At 35.1% G+C, this 22,511-nt stretch overlaps 3 protein-coding genes across 5 annotated transcripts; 2 read left to right on the top strand and 1 right to left on the bottom strand.

The window, feature by feature from the left end:
- Positions 1-523: 523 nt before the first annotated feature.
- On the bottom strand, positions 524-8,429 carry OEP80 (outer envelope protein of 80 kDa). 3 transcript variants are annotated; one of them, XR_003604841.2, is made up of 17 exons: positions 7,769-8,429; positions 6,720-6,813; positions 6,534-6,616; positions 6,223-6,320; positions 6,031-6,100; positions 5,593-5,683; positions 4,432-4,513; positions 4,114-4,149; positions 3,484-3,637; positions 3,243-3,383; positions 2,931-3,001; positions 2,770-2,848; positions 2,580-2,695; positions 2,307-2,454; positions 1,568-1,637; positions 933-1,158; positions 524-797 (listed from the first exon to the last, which is right to left on the bottom strand). XR_003604841.2 is itself a non-coding variant. In XM_028073363.2 (17 exons), exons 1-16 carry the CDS (start codon positions 8,306-8,308, stop codon positions 1,004-1,006), a joined length of 2,028 nt encoding a protein of 675 aa, XP_027929164.1. In that variant the 5' UTR covers positions 8,309-8,429; the 3' UTR covers positions 524-797; positions 964-1,003. The 3 variants fall into 3 exon arrangements, 1 of the variants encoding a protein (XP_027929164.1); XR_003604840.2 differs by having other exon boundaries at positions 937-1,158; XM_028073363.2 differs by having other exon boundaries at positions 964-1,158.
- Positions 8,430-12,646: 4,217 nt separating this feature from the next.
- LOC114184868 (uncharacterized) lies at positions 12,647-15,068 on the top strand. The gene is made up of 2 exons (XM_085673708.1): positions 12,647-14,427; positions 14,632-15,068. Exon 1 carries the CDS (start codon positions 13,044-13,046, stop codon positions 14,385-14,387), a length of 1,344 nt encoding a protein of 447 aa, XP_085529834.1. The 5' UTR covers positions 12,647-13,043; the 3' UTR covers positions 14,388-14,427; positions 14,632-15,068.
- Positions 15,069-17,170: 2,102 nt separating this feature from the next.
- LOC114184869 (ADP/ATP translocase 1, mitochondrial-like) lies at positions 17,171-19,116 on the top strand. Its single transcript, XM_028072234.2, has 3 exons — positions 17,171-17,680; positions 17,806-18,180; positions 18,261-19,116. The coding sequence occupies exons 1-3, from the start codon at positions 17,171-17,173 to the stop codon at positions 18,555-18,557; spliced, it is 1,182 nt and encodes a 393-aa protein (XP_027928035.1). The 3' UTR covers positions 18,558-19,116.
- The last annotated feature ends 3,395 nt before the right edge of the window (positions 19,117-22,511 follow it).

Genomic DNA, 22,511 nt, shown 5'->3' with positions numbered 1-22,511 from the left:
TCATTGATGTAAGCGACATCAGAATTTGAGATGAAGAGGAAAATTAATTCAACGTAAATGTAAATATAGATTAAGGAATAAGCTCACTGAAGTTGGTTTGGTGATGGAAAAGGTAAAGAAATTAGCATGCTTAAATTCAAATCTCAGTACTATCATTTTACACAGGAAAAATATTCATGTAGTACATGAGATTCTTTTCAGTTCCATCGACAGGATTCATAAAACTTGCTAACATTTCGATTCTCATTATTCTATACCACTGGTTGCTTGATAGAGTGTATCTAGTTGAAGAACACTGGATTAAAATATAGCAGGGACACATCAAGAAAAAAAATAGCATGATTCACTATTTGTTGTCTTTATTCAGTTTAATGAAATAGTTTTAGATTTCTTCCAAAGTATACTTTATATTTGAAAACTATCCTACCAATGTTTTGCATTCCAATTCTTGCATTTTATGTCTACGTCATGCGAATATTCATATCCGTTTACGAATCATTCCGGAATAAAAATCCCACCAAAGTTTACGAATCATGACTCTTTGTTCCTCCACAATAGTTTACGAATCATGACTCTTTGTTCCTCCACAATGCCTATTCACGTGTGCCAATTGGCAAGACAAGCTAACTAGTAGTGTCAGAACGTAAAGATATAAATAGAAAACGCAAAAAACATGGAACATACTCGTAGGGGTTGTATTAAAATCAGTGGGTCGTAGTTTCCTTAGTGTCGGTCTGTCCCTATCATGTGAAAAATCCACAGGAGAGAGTCATTCCCTTCTAACTGGTATACACATCCTGTTAAAAAAAGAGTCATTTAATCATAACAGCTATAAGATACACTTAAGGGGATAAAGGCAGTTGAGTAATATTTTAATCGAAAAAAGATACATATAAGTTTTTTTTTTTCGAGTAAGGAAAAGGCCATGCAACCTACAAAAGGATGGGGAGAGGGATTATATACAATGACCAAGAAGCAGCTGGTAAGAATTGTCTCCCGATATTTAATTTCTGTGCCCAACTCCAAAGTGAAACCTCTTGTCTTTCTTGTCGTTAAAGGCATATTCAAGGCGCAAAGGACCCAAAGGCGATTCCACACGGATGCCAAACCCATAGCCATATCCGCTGCCAGGTTTCTTCCTTGCTCCAGCAGGGTCACCTAATATAAAACCAAAACACCAAATATGTACTTTGTTAATGAACAGCATGAACAAAATCAGCATACATATAGAGAAATACTACCAACTGAGACGAAACAGTTGAAAGTTCGTGAACTGTTTAACTTTTGAGAAATGACATTGTGGCTATTGTCATTTAAAGGAGTCCGAGCACAAGGATCAGCAGAAAGCTGTTCGCTAGAAATGACTTCAGTCTTTTGACTGTTTTGTGTGCTTGGTTGTCTCCTTGACTGAGTTATATAACAGCGAACATTGAATAAACTTCCCAATTTGTTAAGAAAGGTTTGACGAAGGCTATGATCTTAATTATTCTCGTGAAACACAAAAAAGGAAAGAACCAAATTGAAAAAAATAAAAAAAAAAAGCAAAGAAAGAAACATGAAAACCTACCTGGTACAGTTGGGCCTGATCCAAGGTCAGTTCCATAGTCAGAAAATATAACACCCTCCACTGGCCCGTACTGCAAACAGAAACAGTAAAGATAAGTGAGTCAAATTACAGGGACAACAGCAATAAATTTTCTATCATCCATTTAGATACATATGCATAACTACTTGCAAATTATATGTGGCTGCATACTTAGTTCTGGGCTCAACCTGAACCCACAATCCATACAAAGAAGTAACATGGGGGCCTATAGGTTCAATCATGTTCAATTCTACGTAATTTCCCTGTTAGTAAAACGGAAATCATTGTAGGTGACAAGACCAGGCCAGTAAAAACAGGAGAAAAAAATTTCAATTGCTCGCTACAATTTGCAATGTTTAAATGACATCGTGTTCAACTTTTGGCAAATGAATAGGAATAAGGTTCTGCAGAAATTTTATAGAATATTCTATTTCCTTGTGTTTTGCCCACTCCTAACACCAGAAGATACCATCCTTCCTATGTGTTTATACATAACACACACACACACACATATTACAATCAAGTTCATACACTTACTTCAAATATTTTTCAGGCCATCTTCTACTAGTATTCTGAAAACATGTCACTCCAGTCCCCAGAAATTACAACTCAAAAACAAATTTCAGATATGAAATCATGAAAACTAGGATAAGCACAATTGAGGCATACGCAAAGAAAAGATGCTTAACAAGAATGAGCAAGAAATAATAATTTTGAGTACCATGGGGAAAGAAACTTCTCCAGAGCCAACAACATACGATCGACCAGAGCCCACACTACCTTCTTCATAGCCTCTCACACTGTTTGTTCCACCAATGGCAAAAGCTTCATAGGGAGGGAAATTTCCCACCACATGCCCACCAGAGATACTACCAGGGAACCAATTAAAGCAGGTAAAGCATAAGATTGTCTGTTTTGCTTTAGTTTAAAGTGTAAACAAGGCATTCCTCTTACTTTCAATGACAGGGTTGACTTGATGGTGTGTATTTCATACCTTAAATGAAGGCGTGTAGGACCTATCTCAACACCTTTCCTAGCACGTGCATTCACCCTAGTGAAGGACAGCCATTCAGGCAAAAGAGGAAGTCCCTTTTCCATGTTAAGGACAAACTGAAAAACCAATCCTTGATAAGAAACATAGTAGTAAATTTAAACAGAAGGACCTTAATCAATTCAGAGCATACCATAGAAGAGCCATGGTCACCAGAACCAGTGTAAACAGTCTCAAGTTTAGCAAGCAACGTCTGATCATGAGTATTGCCACTACAAAGAAAGTTTGACAAAAGTTAGAAACAACCACACAATGTCATGATAATAATACTCTCAGCATTACTTAGATTACAACCTTGCAGTAAGAGGACTGCTGAAGCAATCCTTAATGATAGGAATACCTTTCTCATCACGGACTCCAGCATGCTGAAACGATATAGGAATTTTGAATGGAAAAAAATCAGTAGTATAAATAGATAGCCAATCTATATTACAATAACATTTCATTTATGGCAGAAATAATCCGATTAGTGATTTCATAGTTTAACTAAACTAAACAAATAATCAATTTACAAGTGGTATTTATAAAGCTAGAGTTGAAGGACTTAAATTAGAAGAAATAAAAAGATATCACACAAAAATGTTGTCAAAATTGTCAATCAAGCACCTGAAAAACAAGTCCTGCTGTTCCACTCCACTTTGGCCTGATTGGGCGACTAAACTCTATACCACCTGTGATGCGGCCAATGGTCAGGCTACCGTTACCATCCGCATTACCATGAACAATGGTTCCAGGAGTTCTTGAGTTCTGAAGTAAAATTACTTGAATATCAAAAAGTACAGTTTTTAACATTCAATCATCAAAAGTACAGTCATCGTGTTCAGACAAATCAACCTTCAGAAATTACCTGAATCATTATTGTTCTAGATGTTCTTTTATCATCACCTTGAATCCAAGGGTCTGTGTAGTTTATACGATAGACCGAGTCAATCTGGCCCCTCTCTAAAGAAATATTTAGCTTCTGGTTTTTACCAAAAACATTCCGATGAGAATAGGCAAAGCTGCAATGTTATAAAATAGAATCAAATGGATCAGTAGAAAAGAACAAAGAAAACAACTAGTTGCAGTTGGACCATAAGTTAAACAAAATGTGAAAACATAAATTACAGCCAAAAAAGCAACTTAATTTGGCTGACAACGGGGAAAACATACATAGTCACAGATAAGCCAAGATAAATTATCCAAAGTTAATATCAACTAAATTTCACCCATGCTTTATCCCAGCAACATTATGCATTTATTAGTGGCATGCTTAGAGTTAGAACTACAAGTGGCATATTCACCACTTACCAATATCATCAAACTGCATACCACTCGGTATATAGAGACAACAAGAGAGGACCAAAGGTAAATAACCCTTAACTTGGTTCCAATTGCACTAAAGTAAAAATAGGCCATTAAATGAAGGGGGTAATAGGATAGCAAGAGTCAGAAAATTAACTCATAACATAGCACATAAGTATAAATTGGTTGTCACCTTCCAATAAGCCCTCTTAGTGGACCATTTGTAATCCTGCAAAAATAAATACCAAGTCAGGTACTCAGATAAATCAGCAACAAACAGAGCCAACCTGGCCCCTAGAGTACTGGAAATAAAACCATCCCTCTATCTGTTATGTGTATTTATCACCAACATGGTGCTGTACAAAAGACTGTTTCGGGGCTGTCTATAATATAAAAACCAGAGGAATATTTGCCTTGTCAAAATTAAAATTAGGGGAGTTAACAGTATTACCAAGAATTTCATAAAAACTAAAGGAGGTAAGCGTAATGCTTGAAGACTAGAATCACTTACCCACTTGATATCCCACCACCAGCAGAAAATCCTCCACTTGGACGTTCCACCACATTCATCACCAAATCAACCTTCCCTGTATCTATATCATGCCAAAGAAACAAGATGCAGAAGTTTATGGATCAAGTGGGTGAAGACAAATAAAGGTGATTAAGTCACTTCTTCAAGAATATATTTATTTTCCATTTGACAGTATCAGTTGAAGAAAGTGACATCACGTCAGTTCTCTGTTTTGCTTTTAGACATATTGACTTAATGTGTCACCTCTTCATTACTTGTAATTGTAAATCAGTTAACTGTGTTTATGATTGTTGCAATTGACTGACAGACGAGACTTCAGATAGGTTATTGATCTCTGCTGTACAACAAATATCAATTGTAAACTCAAACTCTAAACAAAAAATTCACTTAGCTAATTTTCCAATATACGGAAAATTTCCCAAAAATTCTCATTTTCTAGATATTCAACAAGGATTAGTAGGTATCATATATAGCACCTTACTGTCAAATGTCATTACATGAATAAAAATTATCAAGAAAAAAATTGGGACACACTTGCAGAACACTGCAACTTATTGCATTCCTCATTAGCTCCAGTTAACTGTATAAGAAGGGAAAAAACTTACATTTGATACTATTGAATTTGTTAGATAACCAATGTAAGAAGTTTAGTTATGATATGTTAGTAACTCACTAGCAGTTATATTGGTGAGTCAGAAGTACGTTAAATTATCTAAATAAGGCATCTTGCATATAAAAATCAAGAGGGAGGCAAGATACAGATCATCTTGTCATTTGTAAGAGAATTAGGGCCTTTGGCTTCGGAGGTGCAGTCCCTCAGGAACAGCTGACTGTTGAGTGTATTAGTGTTCTATTTTCTAGATTGGGAAATTCATCCATATAATTCTGTAAAAAATATACAGGTTTTCTGTCATACTAACTTCTTAGTTTCTTTCTTCAATTCTTTATTTTTCCTTCTTCAGTTTTCATTAAATTAGTTTCCTAGTTTCTCCCTAGGTAGGCATGCAAAATTCTTCACTTTATTTTATAATCATTTATACAAAGTCAACTTTGGTAGGATAGAAAATGCTGAATAAAAAAATATATACTTAAACAGGGTTTGCCTGGACTTAAAATCCATTTTTAGTATGCATACATTACCTGCTGGTTGGGGAATAATGCTAACATCTTCCATGATTCCCATAGTTAATACAGTTTCTACATCTCTTTTTCCCTCAAGCATGCTGTAGACCTGAAAATACAGATGGATGATGCTCAAATCCTTCTCAGTAAGAATGTGAACTCAAAGAGGCATGTTTCCCACAAGAGAAAGGATACATCTGAAAATATCCCTGTGATGAGCTATGAAAAATACCAATGTCCAATTACCATCAAACAGACCAGAGAATATTGCAACCAAATTTGATAAAATAATGCCACACTCCACCTTTCAAACTTACACAACACAAATATTAAATCCTCATGCTTTATCTTGATTCACAGTTTCACACAAAATTAAATTTATATTACCTCTCGATATCTTTCAACACTAACTAAAAACTAAGAACCGTCATCAGCAGGAGTGGCCAGTACAATTACCTGTCCCTTCTTTGTTGTTATTTGCCTAAGTATTGTTTCGGGCTTAGTCTTTCCCACAGTAATCTCACCTCTACAGGTCAAAAAACAAGTTGGTAAAAAAAACTCAATATAAACCATAACAAAAGATTGCAGGTAGGGTTGTCTTTTCACGAGTACTAGTGTTTGTCAATCAAATTCAAAGAAGGTGCTTACGTCTTCCTGTCAAGAAACCGTATGGAAATATTATTGACCTCAGCCTCTGAAACTTGTAATCTAAGAATACCTCCAGACAAAATCTCAACAGCCGAAACCTAAAGCAATGATCAATACAAGGAAAAAATAAAAAGACAATCCCCATTGATACACTGGTTAGAGAAGGCAAATGAAGTTGAATGATATAATATTGTGATAGTTACTGCAACATAGGCTACTAAAAATCTGAAACATGGATCCAAATTTTGGATTCCAACCGAACAGGAGCAATATTAGATGTGAAGTTTGACCGGAAGTTTAGGAGAATTTACCATGGCAAAAAGACCACGCTCCATGTACCAGTTATTAATGGAAGATATTGCTTCGTCCAGTCGTCTCAGATTAATAATCTTCCCTGCAAAATACAGCATGTTAATCTGAATACAGTGAATGTCAAACTTGAGCAACATGCACATGAGAAACAACTGCATGGATATGGAGAATGAAGAAAAAGTTACCATATCCATCTCGCATTGAGTTCTCTAGAAATTTAGCTGGAAGAACGTTAGCTCCTTCACATACCAACCCTTGGAATTCTTGATTTGGTTCTACCTTATTCCACAAGAAATCACTACTAAGATTACAGAACTCAATACTGCAGACATGAATAACCAACACTAGGATGCAAAATTCAATTCAAACAACAATAAAATCCTTATAAAATCACGATTACAATAGTTAAATGAAATTGTTCAACAGAAGACAACTTGCATAAAATACTAATTGGACATCGTCACTCATACTAGCGTTGCATCACTCAATATTGCAAACTTAAATTGTTGTAATGTGCATCCACTATCTCGTGACATAAGTCAAATGAGTAAAGTCACAATCAAATCATGACGATTAGACCGTTACATTTTTAAGTAGATAGAGTTGCACTTTGTTTATCAATTATAGTTTTTGGCTTAATGGTAAGCGTTCAATCGAATAATTGGTATAAGAGAAAGGTAACAACTTTGATTCCCGAGGAGACAATTATAGAGGGTGAGATTAGTGCAGATTTCATCGGTGGCACAAAGGCTAGATGTTCACTTTGACTATAGACTATAACTTTTGACCTAAGTGTTTCATCTCACATACATAACAAACACTAGAATGTGAAATTCTATTAGAATTGCAATGTAAGATGACGAACTCAGCTCCAATACCTAACCTCCATTATTAAACAAAAGAGAACATGCCTGAAAGAATAAGCGGATACCATCATGCTTACTAACATTACACAACTCAATTTTGCAGATTTAAAGACACGACACTTTAATGCGCAATTCTATTAGAGACGAATTTCATTCCAATGCACAACCATCATTGTACGACAGAAGCGAACAGCCTAGAAGCTTAAACACTAATCGGATACCGTCACGCTGTATATCAAAGCAGTCAATAGTGCTTCAGACTTAACATTAAAAACTAGAATGCGAAAGTCTATGCAAAATCACTTTAAAATTTAATCTCAATTCCAATGCCTGGTTGTCATTATTCAACAAGAGAACACATAACATACCTGAAATACTAATCGTATACCATCTCGCGTATCAACCGCAACCGGCATGCAAGACGAAAAATATCCACTGTTGATGATGCGATGCACATCCTCTTGTACCTCGCGCACTGTGAGAGCCGAGTTAGGTCGACAAGCCTTCAGAGCCTGCACCGCCTCCGCCTCGAGGTCCTTCCTCTCCATTTCCTCCCCGTCTTTGTTTCGAACCAGCACTTCGCTGATCAGCACTCTCTCCTCGTTTTGTCGAGCCTTCTGCTGCGCCTCCTCCGCCAGAGACAGCGAAGCCAGACGCCGAATCGGGCATGGTCTCTTCCTGTCGCCGGTCAAGGACAGAGTCGCGGAGCAGAAGAGCGACGATTTTTGGAGGACGGAGCGAGTAAACTCGGTGGAGTGAGACGCGAACGAATTAACGAGTTGCGCAAACGAGTTTGTGGCGTTGGCGATGTGGGAATGCGCCGTTCGCAGAGGACAGGTTGGGCGCTTGGAAGGAAGAGGGATTTTGATGGCAGAGGAGACGACACGGATGTCGTCGTTTCGAAGCATCCTCTTGAAAGGTGCAGTTTGGCCCCGTGTTTGGTTGAATAGGTGCAGCTTGAATCAGGAGAGTGAAGTGTAGTGGAGTTCTTGCCTTGTCACGGCTAAAGCTTCCTCTAGCAGTCACAGCTGAGACTCCAAAGAGGAAATCATTTTTCTTTTGGGCCTTTCCATTCACAACGGACAGGCCTCTCTGGATTTACTCGGACTGGGCTTTAAGTTACGACTACTTAAAATTTTATATATTTTTTAATTAAATTTCTGTCGTTTAATTTTTTTTTAATTAAATGATATAAGAATTATATTATTGATCTTGTTTATTTGTTTGTCCAAGATAAGATTGAAGTTAAAATGAATGATATTACCATTTACCACGTTAGCTCTTTCCAAAATATGTTATTTAAGAAGGAATTAGTACCTAAGTCAATAATAATCCAAGAAGACTATTTTCATTGTTATAGGTAATATCATGAAAGTTATAAATGAGGATTATGATATTATTGCTCGACACATTTTTAATTAAAACAATAAATATTATTTGACATCTTAAGTAAATTGTAAAATTGTTTTATACTAAATATGAAACTTCACTTACTTAAGTCAAAATTAAAGAGTGGTAATTCAATTAAAAATATTAAAACTTTAAATATTAAATAAAAATAATAAATATTTAATAAAAATAACAATTTAAAACATTTAATTATATATATATAAATCTAGAAAAATACTAGAAGATATATCTAAAGAATGTAAAGTTTTTTGGAAGATTGACGAGAACACAAGTTACCACTCCTACATCTATACCACAACTCTAATATCATCATCTAAATATGTCTTTAGATCTGTATATGCTCATTTCAAGAAGGTGATCATTGCAAAATAATAATACCAAGACACATAACATACCAACAAAGAGAGAGGGTAAGCTAATAGATAAAAGGATGCATCAAATACCAGATAAACATGTCATATCCATAATAAAGAATTCACCCAGTTATAAAACATAAGCCACACAAGATAAAGACTTTCATAGATTCAATTATCCAGATAAAAAATACATTAATGTTGGACAACTTGGAAGTCATGTATTCGAGATGGATACTCTTCCACCTAACAAGGCTAATCCTTTAGTTCCATAAGACCTATAATGTTCTTTAGACAAAGACCTTATACTACTCTCACCTCCTAATCCACCATTCTCTATTTATGTATGAATGATTAGTAGAATCTCAAGGTAACCTCTATTATGTGTCCATACTTTAATGCATAACACCTTTCAAAAGAATTTCCTCCCTAGAATTCCCTATATCCATACTTACACATTTCTAACATTCACATCATCAATACACAACTATCCATTTATATATTTACCTTAAACAATCCATTATGAACTTTAAAAAAGAATTTTCAAGTCACCCAACTACCGGCCAACACCATTAGTTGTCGCCTAACACCACTTAAACAAAGAAATCCCCGAAAGAGTGGCATCAAACGACAACCAAGCAGCGCCCAACCAGCCTAGTGGTCATCCAACAAGAGGACCCCTAGAGTTCCTAGGATTTATTTGGATTTTCTGACGCCCAATGGTACCAAGTCATTAAGCTTTCTAAATTTGGCATCGCCTAACGAGAAAAAACCCTCATCCAACGATAGATAGATATGAGAATCTATTGACTAAGTGGCGTTGACGGTGTCAGAAAATTTCAACTTTTCCTCTTGAGCTTGATTTGTAAAATTTGACATTTCTTAAGTAAATTCTCAGTATAAAACACCTTTATGATCATAAAAATTTGTGGTTCTTAACTTAACCAATGTCATATTACTCAATTAAAGTTCCACGATGGAAATTCAACAAAACCAGCTAACATCACAAATTTCAAACACATAAAACAACAATTTCACAATTTTTATCATTCTACCAAATGTTTTACCACATCATCACATATTCACTCTAAACTAGATATCAATACAAATTCAACCAAAGAGACATCCAAACTCGAATTCAATAATAATCACCAAACAAACATATTACAATAATAAAAATTTAGCTTCTCACACCTAACATAACAACTTAAGGTAGCTTTAAGATAGAAAACACACCTCAAAGTTCAAAGGATATCTATCTACATATCAAAACATCACAAGCATAACCAGATTAAACCATTATGATCATTGATCAATAGAGACTCATATAGGAGATCAAAACGTTATACGAAGAGAATTTCACATGCAAGCCAAGACATATTTGACCAAAAGAAAAAATAGTGAAATTTCAACTTACACATATGAAGAAATTGATCATACAAAAAGAAATAGCTCGCTAAGAAGACCACTCCAACTGTCTCTGATCTTTAAAAAGATAGTGCCAGAGAGTAAGAAGACTTGTAAAAACCTATTGTGCTATATATAAATAAGGTGTGTTATAAAGTATTTGAAACTCATTTATAAAATTTCTATTTATATTTAAATATTTTACTACTGAAAATCAAAATTTCAACTGTTTTAAACATCCTCGAAAATGTACCATTTGTAGAGTACATGGTACAAATGCTCTTTCCTAATAAATATGAAATATTTTTTCGATTAAGCATACGAAAAGAAGTATGGTGTAAAATTTTATTAAGTTAATATATTATTTAATAATTTTATTATGAATTTAACTATGTTTTATTAGTTGACAAGTGATATCAGCTATTAATTTTAAAAGTTAATTTTGTGTTTGTTTAAGAAAAAAAAGAGAGAAAAATAATACTATATGAAATTCTCAAAACTATTAAGTATATCTGGTCAACTAAAATTACTATTTATATAAGTTTGAAAATATTTTTTATAAAATAAAACATATTTATATTATATATTATGTTGCAATTGTATGATAATATATATATATATATATATATATATATATATATATATATATGTTATATTTTTTTTTTCTTATAAATTTTCATCTCAATCTTAATGAAGATATTATTGGTTGAATAATTCTGTTTTTGTTATTCAATACATGAGTATATTTATCATTTGTTATTACTTAAGTTTTTTTTTTTTCTAACATCAGTAATATAACGTTGGGATAATGTGGAACATATTTTTTTATTTTATTTTAATATGTATAAATCTTATGTTTAATTAATGTAAATTAAAGTTATTCTTTTATCATTAAATACAAGTTCAAGATTTTAAGGGACTAGATTTTTCTTGACTAACTCTAATAAAACTAACTTGTTTTTTTCTAGATGTTATTAAAAATTTATTCTGTTAACAATAACAAAACTATTTTTTGATTAATCTAAGATAAACTTATTTTAATCATCATCTATTAGGAATTAAATAATTTTATTATCGAGAATGTTAAAATCATTGTTTGATTGGTAAAATTATTCCTTTCAGAATGACATTTTTTTATAATTTGTTGGGAACATTTTTGTTAATGTGATCAGGTGGAAGAACAATTTTTATATTTACAATTTTAGTATTTAACATTAAATGAAATAATCTGTACCAACAATAAAATTATTTGAAATTAAAATAATTTAAAATGTAAATAATTCAAATTCAATGAATTAATATATATATATATATGTATAGTTATATTTAAAATACTTAATAAATTAATAAAAAATAATTACATAATTATAATTTATTAATTTCGAATATGTCAAACATTATATAATATTATAAAACAGGTCCTTTTGATGTTTTTTTTTAATAATTGCTATCTGGACGTAGATTAAATGTTTGTGAGGAAGTTGCAAGCAAATTCTGAATAAGCTAATATACTAATTAATAGGTTTATTATGAATTTAAGTATTTATTGTCATTTGATAAATATTACCAGGTATTGATTTGAAGATTTAATTTAGTGGTTGGTTAACAAAATAAATTATAGAAAATCATACTATATTAAAATTTAAAAATTAGTAAGTATGTTTTCTTAAATAAAAGTACTATTACTTTTAAAACACCTATTATCAAATAAAACATCTTTATATGATATAGTTATTTTTTATGTTATTTTTTAATTCTTAATAACATAAAATATTTATCTACTCTTAAAATATAATTATTTATATATTTTTTTCTCAGGATAAGGTAAACTATTTATTAAACATGGTGACAACTAATGCTTTAGAGGAAAGAACCAACAAAATTAAGGGATTTTTAAAATATTAGACAAATCTGCTGCTGAGTAAGAAAGATTTATCTCATCCTAATATCGAACTGTGAAGGTGAAAGAGATAACAAAACAGTGAAGTTGGTTCCCCATTATCAAAACAGGGGAAAGCTCCCTCTTTCTTGTCTTTTTCTTTTGCTGCTGCTACTGTGTTACTGATCTTTGCTCACCAACAGGTAAGCCAAAACAAGATCTGTAATCAATATCAGAATTGTCATCAACTTTGGTTTTAATCCCAGTGAATATCAGCTTATATTTTTATGTAGGGGTTTAGATTTGAACGCAAGGGTATATGTTCTTATCACAACATATCAAGCTTCTCATGATTATTTCTAGTTAATGTTCGTTAATTGCCTACATGTGAATTCCATGAGCTTTATTTAATTTTTTAGTTGTGGGAGCAAAAGTTTCTGGCTTTCAAGATTTCTGGTGGTGTTAGGCTTAGTCAACTGGTTGTAAATAACTACTGTTCTGTGCACGACCCAATTATTGAGATTTAAGATTTTGTTCTAGTCTGTTTCTGTTCACCATCTTCGAGGATTAGGGTTTTGTGTTTGAGTTCCAAGAATGAATAGTTCGGGTTTGGGTGGTGGATTTTTATCTGGTCCCAGTGGGGGGATTTTGGACTTGGAATCTTCATTTCATAGACATCAACAGACTCAACTTGGTCATCCATCAATTACTGGTCAACAACACTTGAATATCATGGGTGGTCTCGAAAGTGATCACCCCATTGGCCTAATTGAAGTGAAAAATTTGAATGCCGGGTTGAATTTTGGTAAAGGAAAGACAATTGCTCCTTCCAATAGTAATGAGTTGAGTGACGAGGATGAGCCTAGCTATGCAGAAGAAGGGAATTGTGAGAACCCGGATGGTGGGAAGAGCAAAAAGGGGTCTCCTTGGCAGCGAATGAAGTGGACAGATAATGTGGTTAGGCTTCTTATAACAGTGGTGAGTTGTGTGGGTGATGATGGCACTATTGGGGGCATGGATGGTCATAAAAGGAAATCTGGGGTTTTACAGAAGAAGGGCAAGTGGAAAACAGTCTCTAAGATAATGATAAGCAAGGGTTGCCATGTGTCGCCTCAGCAGTGTGAGGACAAGTTCAATGACTTAAATAAGAGATACAAGAGGTTAAATGACATACTTGGAAGGGGAACTTGTTGTCAAGTGGTTGAGAATCCTGCATTAATGGATTCAATACCTAACCTGTCAGCTAAGATGAAGGATGATGTCAGGAAGATCCTGAGCTCAAAACACTTGTTTTATAAGGAGATGTGTGCCTACCATAATGGGCAAAGAATACCAAATTGTCATGAACTTGATTTACAAGGTTATTCTATGGAGCATGGGAGGGACTCAAGAGAAAATAATGGATCTGAGGATGAAGATGAGGAGAACAATGATAGTGAGGATGATGAGTTGGATGATGAAATTAATATTAATGCACACGAGGATGGAGGGAGGATGCAGGAACTCTGTGATAGAAATACATTAAGCGAGGAGGATGGCCATTTTGGCCCACAAACTTCTCGGATGGACAAATTTGAGGTTGAAATGGCAAGAGTTTTTCAAGACCCCGGAAAGTCATTACGGGAACAAAGAGAGTGGATTAAAATCCAGATGTTGCAGCTTCAAGAGCAAAATATCAGCTACCAAGCCCAAGCTCTTGAACTTGAGAAACAGCGGCTTAAGTGGTTAAGATACTGCAGCAAGAAGGACAGAGAGCTGGAGAGGCTGAGATTGGAGAACAAAAGAATGAAATTAGAAAATGAGCGCAGGATCTTGAAACTGAAACAAAAAGAGCTAGAGACAGATTTCAGTACATCTGAGATGCCTTTAGACCCTGCCTCTATAGGAATGAACCGGCCGCAGGGGAGGGAACATATCAGCTTAGGCAGACAACAGTAGCTGTTTCTCAGAAAGGATCAGCCGTTATTGCTTAAATGAGGTATAAAATGAATCCGTTTCGTTTAAAGTGTTTAATAATTTGCTGTTACAGTTATAGTTTAACATGGTAGGTTACTAGGCTGTAGATATAAAATAATTGCATTAACATAGTGAATGAATGATCTATCAATTTGTTCAAAGCTTCCAACCATATAGTTGAGAAGAGAGTTCAGTTGACAATATATGTTTTTTATACCTTTTGCAGTGCTGTGGCGCTAGCAACTTAGCTGAGATGCGCAAATTCATTTGGAATGTGAATGTTTTTGCTCAAGTAGTTGTGTGCTTTACCTCATTTAATCACTATAAATTGGCATGTGGGATTTTGCCAGTATGACAGAAAAGAAGGATGTTGCTCCAAGACACTTAGCTCTTATTGGTCATCAATTCACCATTGATGTGGATTTGACTTGTTTTTGTCATCTTAATTGTAACTGTTATTGTTGTATCCGCATGCCACATGCGTTATTTTTGGCCTTAAAGCTGCATATTGTACACAAAAATAATTGTGCAATTCGGGGAAAAAGGTTACAAGCATCCCTGGGAGTATGCACCGACTTGAATCTGTAACTTTTTTTGGTACAGACTTTATTATAACTTTGTTACGTTAAGTTGCTACATGAAGAATGTTTGATTCATTTTTAACTATGTATTTTTCCATAGGACTTTCGTGAAAGCTTTCAAGTAGTCTTTGAAAACTTAGTTGTTTCGGTCCACTTTTTTGTTTTTTAAATTGTCACCAACTAAGTATTGTTATTTGTTCCTCCCCTTATTGTTATTTTATTGTCTTCTTCATGTTTAGTATATAGGTGCTGGACCGTTCAACGGGATGGCGTGTTTGCCTTTGATTACTTTAGTAGAAATACTTTTTTGGAAGGTTTCTTCGAAAATATTTTATATAGAACAATCTGATAGGTTTAGTGGGTGTTTGGTTTCACCTCCAAACAATTTAGTACTTGTTACTAGACGGAACAAACAGAACCTATAATTTTTTGTTTGTGTCAATGGTGGAAAGGACTCAATTTTAGATCCAAGGCAACGGAGATTCAAACATTATTTAAAATGGTTTATTTTGCATTTTTCTTTCTTGTTAACTTGTCGTTTTCGTTTATTTTGGGCGATTTTGAGTGGAAATGTTCATGCGATAAACAAACAGGCCTCTAATTTATTAACAGAAACGGTCCAACTTGAAAAGTCTTGTGCAAACAAGTCAATGCCAGAAACTTCAATGAAACCTTCAGTCTCGGTAAGAAGTGGAAGCTCATTTTGCAGCATTAACTATTCCACTATAATGTGCAAAATCAACCTATTTCTCCAAAAGTGTAGGATTTGTGCCTACCATGATATACAGCCGTAAGATTTGCAGGTTGATACGGACTAAGGAGAAAAAATATTTTTAACTTAATTATCATAACGGTTCGAGACTCCCCAAGTTCAGGAGCCTGAAAGGTTTTCATTCAAGCGCTTCTTTCTTAACGTGTTATCTCTGTTCTCATTCAAGAACTCAAGACCAACGATACAGTCTCTCTCCCTCAGTGTCTGGTTTGACTTTAATTTGCGTTTCTCTTTATAACCTTGTTCGTGTTGATTTACGAGTTAGTTTCTGTTATTTTGTCCTTTTAATTTCTGGATTATGGCTTAAGCTGGTTTCTTTATCAATTTTGATCGATTTATGTTTATTTAAGACACTCTATTTACTTGATTCCATAGCTGGTTGTTATATAACTGTGTTTCTAATTGAAGTGTGGTTCTGACTGCATAAATTTTGACATTTAAATTTCATCAGGTAGGACTGGTTGTTATATAACTCTGCATAAATTTCTTTGACAAAGTAGTTCTCTATTGTTCAAATAGGCTAAGGTAATTACAAAGTACAATGCAGAGTTTTTATCTTACCTATCATACCTCATTTATAGACTAAATCCTACCTAAACTATACTATGTAGTGGAAAGACAGCGTGGTGACTTTGGAAGTTGTCTTTGTTTTGGTCTGAGGTTTAGTCGGCTAAGAATTCAACGCTTTATTTTTGTCATCCTGGGTTCTTACATTTTTATCACTTTTATCTACTTGAAACTTGATTTTCACATGGTGACAGTTTAATAGTATGGCTTTGAGACAAATCTTATTTCTGTTTAAGAGTAAACTCTATATAATACAAAGCATTTTTTGTTATAATTGTCTCTCGTATACAGATATAATGAGAAGGCTCTTGTGTCATGTAACTAGATAACATAATTTTTTCCTCTAATAGATTGATAGAGAGAAGGCTGTTGATATTGTTATAATGTTGTTAGGCATGGGATGGAAATTAGTTTTCAATCATTATGATGCTTGTTATAACTACGATAAACATTATGATTTTCTGTTAGTATTGCTCTATATACTATCATGTTATGTTTTATCAACTACATATAATCAATGCATTTTTCGCAAAAGACAAGAAAAATTAATGACTTTGAAGTAGAATAAGAAACGATGTATACTATTACCACAGTATAAACATCAGTGATCAGTACTACAAAATGATAGTACTCTTAATTTTACTTAGTTACTTCACCTTCCTTTTCTTCGCCAGTAATAAGCAGAAGCTGTCAATAAGCAGCTTAAATGTGATTGCGAATTCAGTGTTACTCTTGAACTCAAATAGCCCAGGTCTTGATTTCATTTAAGTCCGTAAGTAAGTAGCTTAACACAATTTATTCTTTTTGTAGTTCATAGTATTTCTAAGCACTCAACTACTCAAGCAATGATGATTGATAAACAACAGCACCCAACGATCGAACAAAAGCTTGCTGGCCAGCTTCACTCGAGATCCAGCTCCAACCTTTCCCCACATGTTGGAACTTGTTACGGAGGTTTGAAAAGGCTAGCTCTGTTTCAGCAGCGATTCTCTCCTGAAAATTATTCAAATGCAGGGTTACAGTTCCCTGTCATGCCCGCATGCAATGCCACAAACTACATGCATTCTGCAGGTTCACCTGTGTTCGTCCCATCCCCTTCGGAGAAAAACTGGGGAAGCTTTGCCACCGATTTTCTCATGGGTGGAGTTTCTGCGGCAGTGTCCAAGAGTGCGGCTGCTCCTATTGAGCGTGTAAAGCTTCTCATTCAAAATCAGGATGAGATGATCAAAGCGGGCCGGCTCTCTGAACCCTACAAGGGCATTGGAGATTGCTTTGGAAGAACAATCAAAGATGAAGGGTTTGTTTCATTGTGGAGAGGGAACACTGCTAATGTTATCCGTTACTTCCCAACACAGGTATACTTGTCATTCCAACGTGAAACTTTGTATGGTTGAGACCTACTATGTGTTCGTGTACTTGGTCTATTATATCATCCATTAATTATTAAGCTTGTGGTGACTACTTTCTAATGCTTTTATAGGCCTTGAATTTTGCATTTAAAGACTACTTTAAGAAGCTGTTCAACTTCAAGAAAGACAGGGATGGATACTGGAAATGGTTTGCAGGGAACATAGCATCTGGTGGTGCAGCAGGAGCTGTGTCTTCGGTGTTTGTATATTCATTGGATTACGCTCGAACCCGCCTCGCCAATGATGCCAAGGCTGGAAAAAAGGGTGGTGGAGAGAGGCAATTCAATGGCTTGATCGATGTCTACAGGAAGACTCTTCAATCAGACGGTGTTGCTGGCCTCTACCGTGGCTTCAACGTTTCTTGCGTTGGAATCATTGTCTACCGTGGTTTATACTTTGGCATGTATGATTCTCTGAAACCAGTGCTCTTGGTGGGAACTTTGGAGGTAAAGCATTACACTTTTCATGGTCCCTTTTTTGTCACCTTGGTTAGTTTGGTCAATATTTTTCATTTCTATTTTTTCAGGATAGTTTCTTGGCTAGCTTTGCTTTGGGGTGGGTGGTTACTATCAGTGCAAGCATTGCCTCGTACCCGTTGGATACGGTTCGCAGAAGAATGATGATGACATCGGGTGAAGCTGTGAAGTACAAAAGCTCTTTGGATGCATTGTCGCAAATTGTGAAGAATGAAGGTTCAAAATCTCTCTTCAAGGGTGCCGGCGCAAACATCCTTCGTGCAGTTGCAGGTGCTGGTGTGCTTGCTGGTTATGACAAACTTCAGTTACTTGTTCTTGGAAAGAAGTATGGTTCTGGTGGGGCTTGATTATCACAAAGTGTCATATACTAACAATATCTGTGGTACCAAAACTGCATTCAAAGTTTTTTTATCATTAAATATAGGTATAATTATTGATTTGGTCTCCCAATTTTTTGAGTTTGTACAATTTGGTCTCCGAATTTTTGGAAGGTTCAATTTGGTTCCCGAGTTTTTAGAAGGTTCAGTTTCATACTCTTATTTTTTAAAGTGATTCAGTTTGGTACCTTCCGTTATATTACAGTTAATGCCGTTTGTATACTAGTGAACTATCACTGTGCAATAAAAACTTGGGTGAAGTTGTTAATTGGATTGACTTGTTTGTTGGGTGTAGTTAACATCATTTTAGTCTCTTTGTTGATGTATCATTGATCAAGTGTATTCAATATGGTACTAAATTGATCAATTTTAAAAAATAAGGGTACCAAATTGAACGTTTCAAAAATTTGGGAATTAAATTGAACAAACTAAAAAAATTGGGGTACAAAATCAATAATTATACCTTAACCTTGTGTTTGGATGATGCATTTCAACAATTCAAAGAAATTAAAATGTATTGTATTTAAAATTCTTGCAATTGAATTTCCTTCATTTTTTAAATAATATGCTTGGATAGAGTAATTGAAATATCTTACATTTCAATTTCTTGTTTGGATAAAATAATTGAATTTCTCTTATGAGATAAAATTTCATTTTAATAATATTTATTTTAATATATAAATTTTGAATTTAAATTTAACAAATATAATTGTCAACTTAAAATATTTAAATTCAGTCAAATTAAGGTCTTCGACTTGGTCTGACTCGTGTACATCGTCAAGCTCGTCTAGTTCGTCAGGCTAGTCTAGCCCAACCCGTTAAGTTCGTTGGGCCAGTCAACCCATTAGGATCGTCGAGCACATCAGGCTTGTTTGAATCGTCGAGCCGGTCAGGCCTGTTTGGGTCGTCGGGTCGGTCAGGCCCATTTTAGTCGTCGGGTCGGTCAAGCCTATTTGGGTTGTTGGGTCGGTCAGGCCCGTTAAGGTCATTGACCCAGCCTGACCTGTATACGTCGTTGGGCCCCCGAGCCCATATGGTTTATTGGGTCCACCTGACCCGTCTTAGTTGTCGAGCTTGTCGACCCGTCTTGGTTACCGGGCTCATCCGACCTGTCTAGGTCGTCGGGCCTGCCCAACCCGTTTGAGTTGTCAGACCCATCCAGCCCGTGTGGGTCTTCAAGCTCGTCCGACTTGTCTTGATTATTGGGCTCATTTGGGTCATCTAGACCGTCTGGTCCATTTGGGTCGTTCGGCCCGTTTTAGTAGTTAATTGGATTGACTTGTTTGTTGGGTGTAGTTAACATCATTTTAGTCTCTTTGTTGATGTATCATTGATCAAGTGTATTCAATATGGTACTAAATTGATCAATTTTAAAAAATAAGGGTACCAAATTGAACGTTTCAAAAATTTGGGAATTAAATTGAACAAACTAAAAAAATTGGGGTACAAAATCAATAATTATACCTTAACCTTGTGTTTGGATGATGCATTTCAACAATTCAAAGAAATTAAAATGTATTGTATTTAAAATTCTTGCAATTGAATTTCCTTCATTTTTTAAATAATATGCTTGGATAGAGTAATTGAAATATCTTACATTTCAATTTCTTGTTTGGATAAAATAATTGAATTTCTCTTATGAGATAAAATTTCATTTTAATAATATTTATTTTAATATATAAATTTTGAATTTAAATTTAACAAATATAATTGTCAACTTAAAATATTTAAATTCAGTCAAATTAAGGTCTTCGACTTGGTCTGACTCGTGTACATCGTCAAGCTCGTCTAGTTCGTCAGGCTAGTCTAGCCCAACCCGTTAAGTTCGTCGGGCCAGTCAACCCATTAGGATCGTCAAGCTGATCGAACCTGTTAGGATCGTCGAGCACATCAGGCTTGTTTGAATCGTCGAGCCGGTCAGGCCTGTTTGGGTCGTCGGGTCGGTCAGGCCCATTTTAGTCGTCGGGTCGGTCAAGCCTATTTGGGTTGTTGGGTCGGTCAGGCCCGTTAAGGTCATTGACCCAGCCTGACCTGTATACGTCGTTGGGCCCCCGAGCCCATATGGTTTATTGGGTCCACCTGACCCGTCTTAGTTGTCGAGCTTGTCGACCCGTCTTGGTTACCGGGCTCATCCGACCTGTCTAGGTCGTCGGGCCTGCCCAACCCGTTTGAGTTGTCAGACCCATCCAGCCCGTGTGGGTCTTCAAGCTCGTCCGACTTGTCTTGATTATTGGGCTCATTTGGGTCATCTAGACCGTCTGGTCCATTTGGGTCGTTCGGCCCGTTTTAGTAGTTAATTGGATTGACTTGTTTGTTGGGTGTAGTTAACATCATTTTAGTCTCTTTGTTGATGTATCATTGATCAAGTGTATTCAATATGGTACTAAATTGATCAATTTTAAAAAATAAGGGTACCAAATTGAACGTTTCAAAAATTTGGGAATTAAATTGAACAAACTAAAAAAATTGGGGTACAAAATCAATAATTATACCTTAACCTTGTGTTTGGATGATGCATTTCAACAATTCAAAGAAATTAAAATGTATTGTATTTAAAATTCTTGCAATTGAATTTCCTTCATTTTTTAAATAATATGCTTGGATAGAGTAATTGAAATATCTTACATTTCAATTTCTTGTTTGGATAAAATAATTGAATTTCTCTTATGAGATAAAATTTCATTTTAATAATATTTATTTTAATATATAAATTTTGAATTTAAATTTAACAAATATAATTGTCAACTTAAAATATTTAAATTCAGTCAAATTAAGGTCTTCGACTTGGTCTGACTCGTGTACATCGTCAAGCTCGTCTAGTTCGTCAGGCTAGTCTAGCCCAACCCGTTAAGTTCGTCGGGCCAGTCAACCCATTAGGATCGTCAAGCTGATCGAACCTGTTAGGATCGTCGAGCACATCAGGCTTGTTTGAATCGTCGAGCCGGTCAGGCCTGTTTGGGTCGTCGGGTCGGTCAGGCCCATTTTAGTCGTCGGGTCGGTCAAGCCTATTTGGGTTGTTGGGTCGGTCAGGCCCGTTAAGGTCATTGACCCAGCCTGACCTGTATACGTCGTTGGGCCCCCGAGCCCATATGGTTTATTGGGTCCACCTGACCCGTCTTAGTTGTCGAGCTTGTCGACCCGTCTTGGTTACCGGGCTCATCCGACCTGTCTAGGTCGTCGGGCCTGCCCAACCCGTTTGAGTTGTCAGACCCATCCAGCCCGTGTGGGTCTTCAAGCTCGTCCGACTTGTCTTGATTATTGGGCTCATTTGGGTCATCTAGACCGTCTGGTCCATTTGGGTCGTTCGGCCCGTTTTAGTAGTTAATTGGATTGACTTGTTTGTTGGGTGTAGTTAACATCATTTTAGTCTCTTTGTTGATGTATCATTGATCAAGTGTATTCAATATGGTACTAAATTGATCAATTTTAAAAAATAAGGGTACCAAATTGAACGTTTCAAAAATTTGGGAATTAAATTGAACAAACTAAAAAAATTGGGGTACAAAATCAATAATTATACCTTAACCTTGTGTTTGGATGATGCATTTCAACAATTCAAAGAAATTAAAATGTATTGTATTTAAAATTCTTGCAATTGAATTTCCTTCATTTTTTAAATAATATGCTTGGATAGAGTAATTGAAATATCTTACATTTCAATTTCTTGTTTGGATAAAATAATTGAATTTCTCTTATGAGATAAAATTTCATTTTAATAATATTTATTTTAATATATAAATTTTGAATTTAAATTTAACAAATATAATTGTCAACTTAAAATATTTAAATTCAGTCAAATTAAGGTCTTCGACTTGGTCTGACTCGTGTACATCGTCAAGCTCGTCTAGTTCGTCAGGCTAGTCTAGCCCAACCCGTTAAGTTCGTCGGGCCAGTCAACCCATTAGGATCGTCAAGCTGATCGAA

The sequence above is a fragment of the Vigna unguiculata genome, chromosome 5, assembly GCF_037176805.1.
Source record: "Vigna unguiculata cultivar grain cowpea cultivar isolate G323 ecotype 2 chromosome 5, ASM3717680v1, whole genome shotgun sequence".
Taxonomy (NCBI): domain Eukaryota; kingdom Viridiplantae; phylum Streptophyta; class Magnoliopsida; order Fabales; family Fabaceae; genus Vigna; species Vigna unguiculata.
The sequence above is the reverse complement of the archived record's forward strand: the minus strand, read 5'-3'. Positions and strand labels throughout refer to the sequence as shown.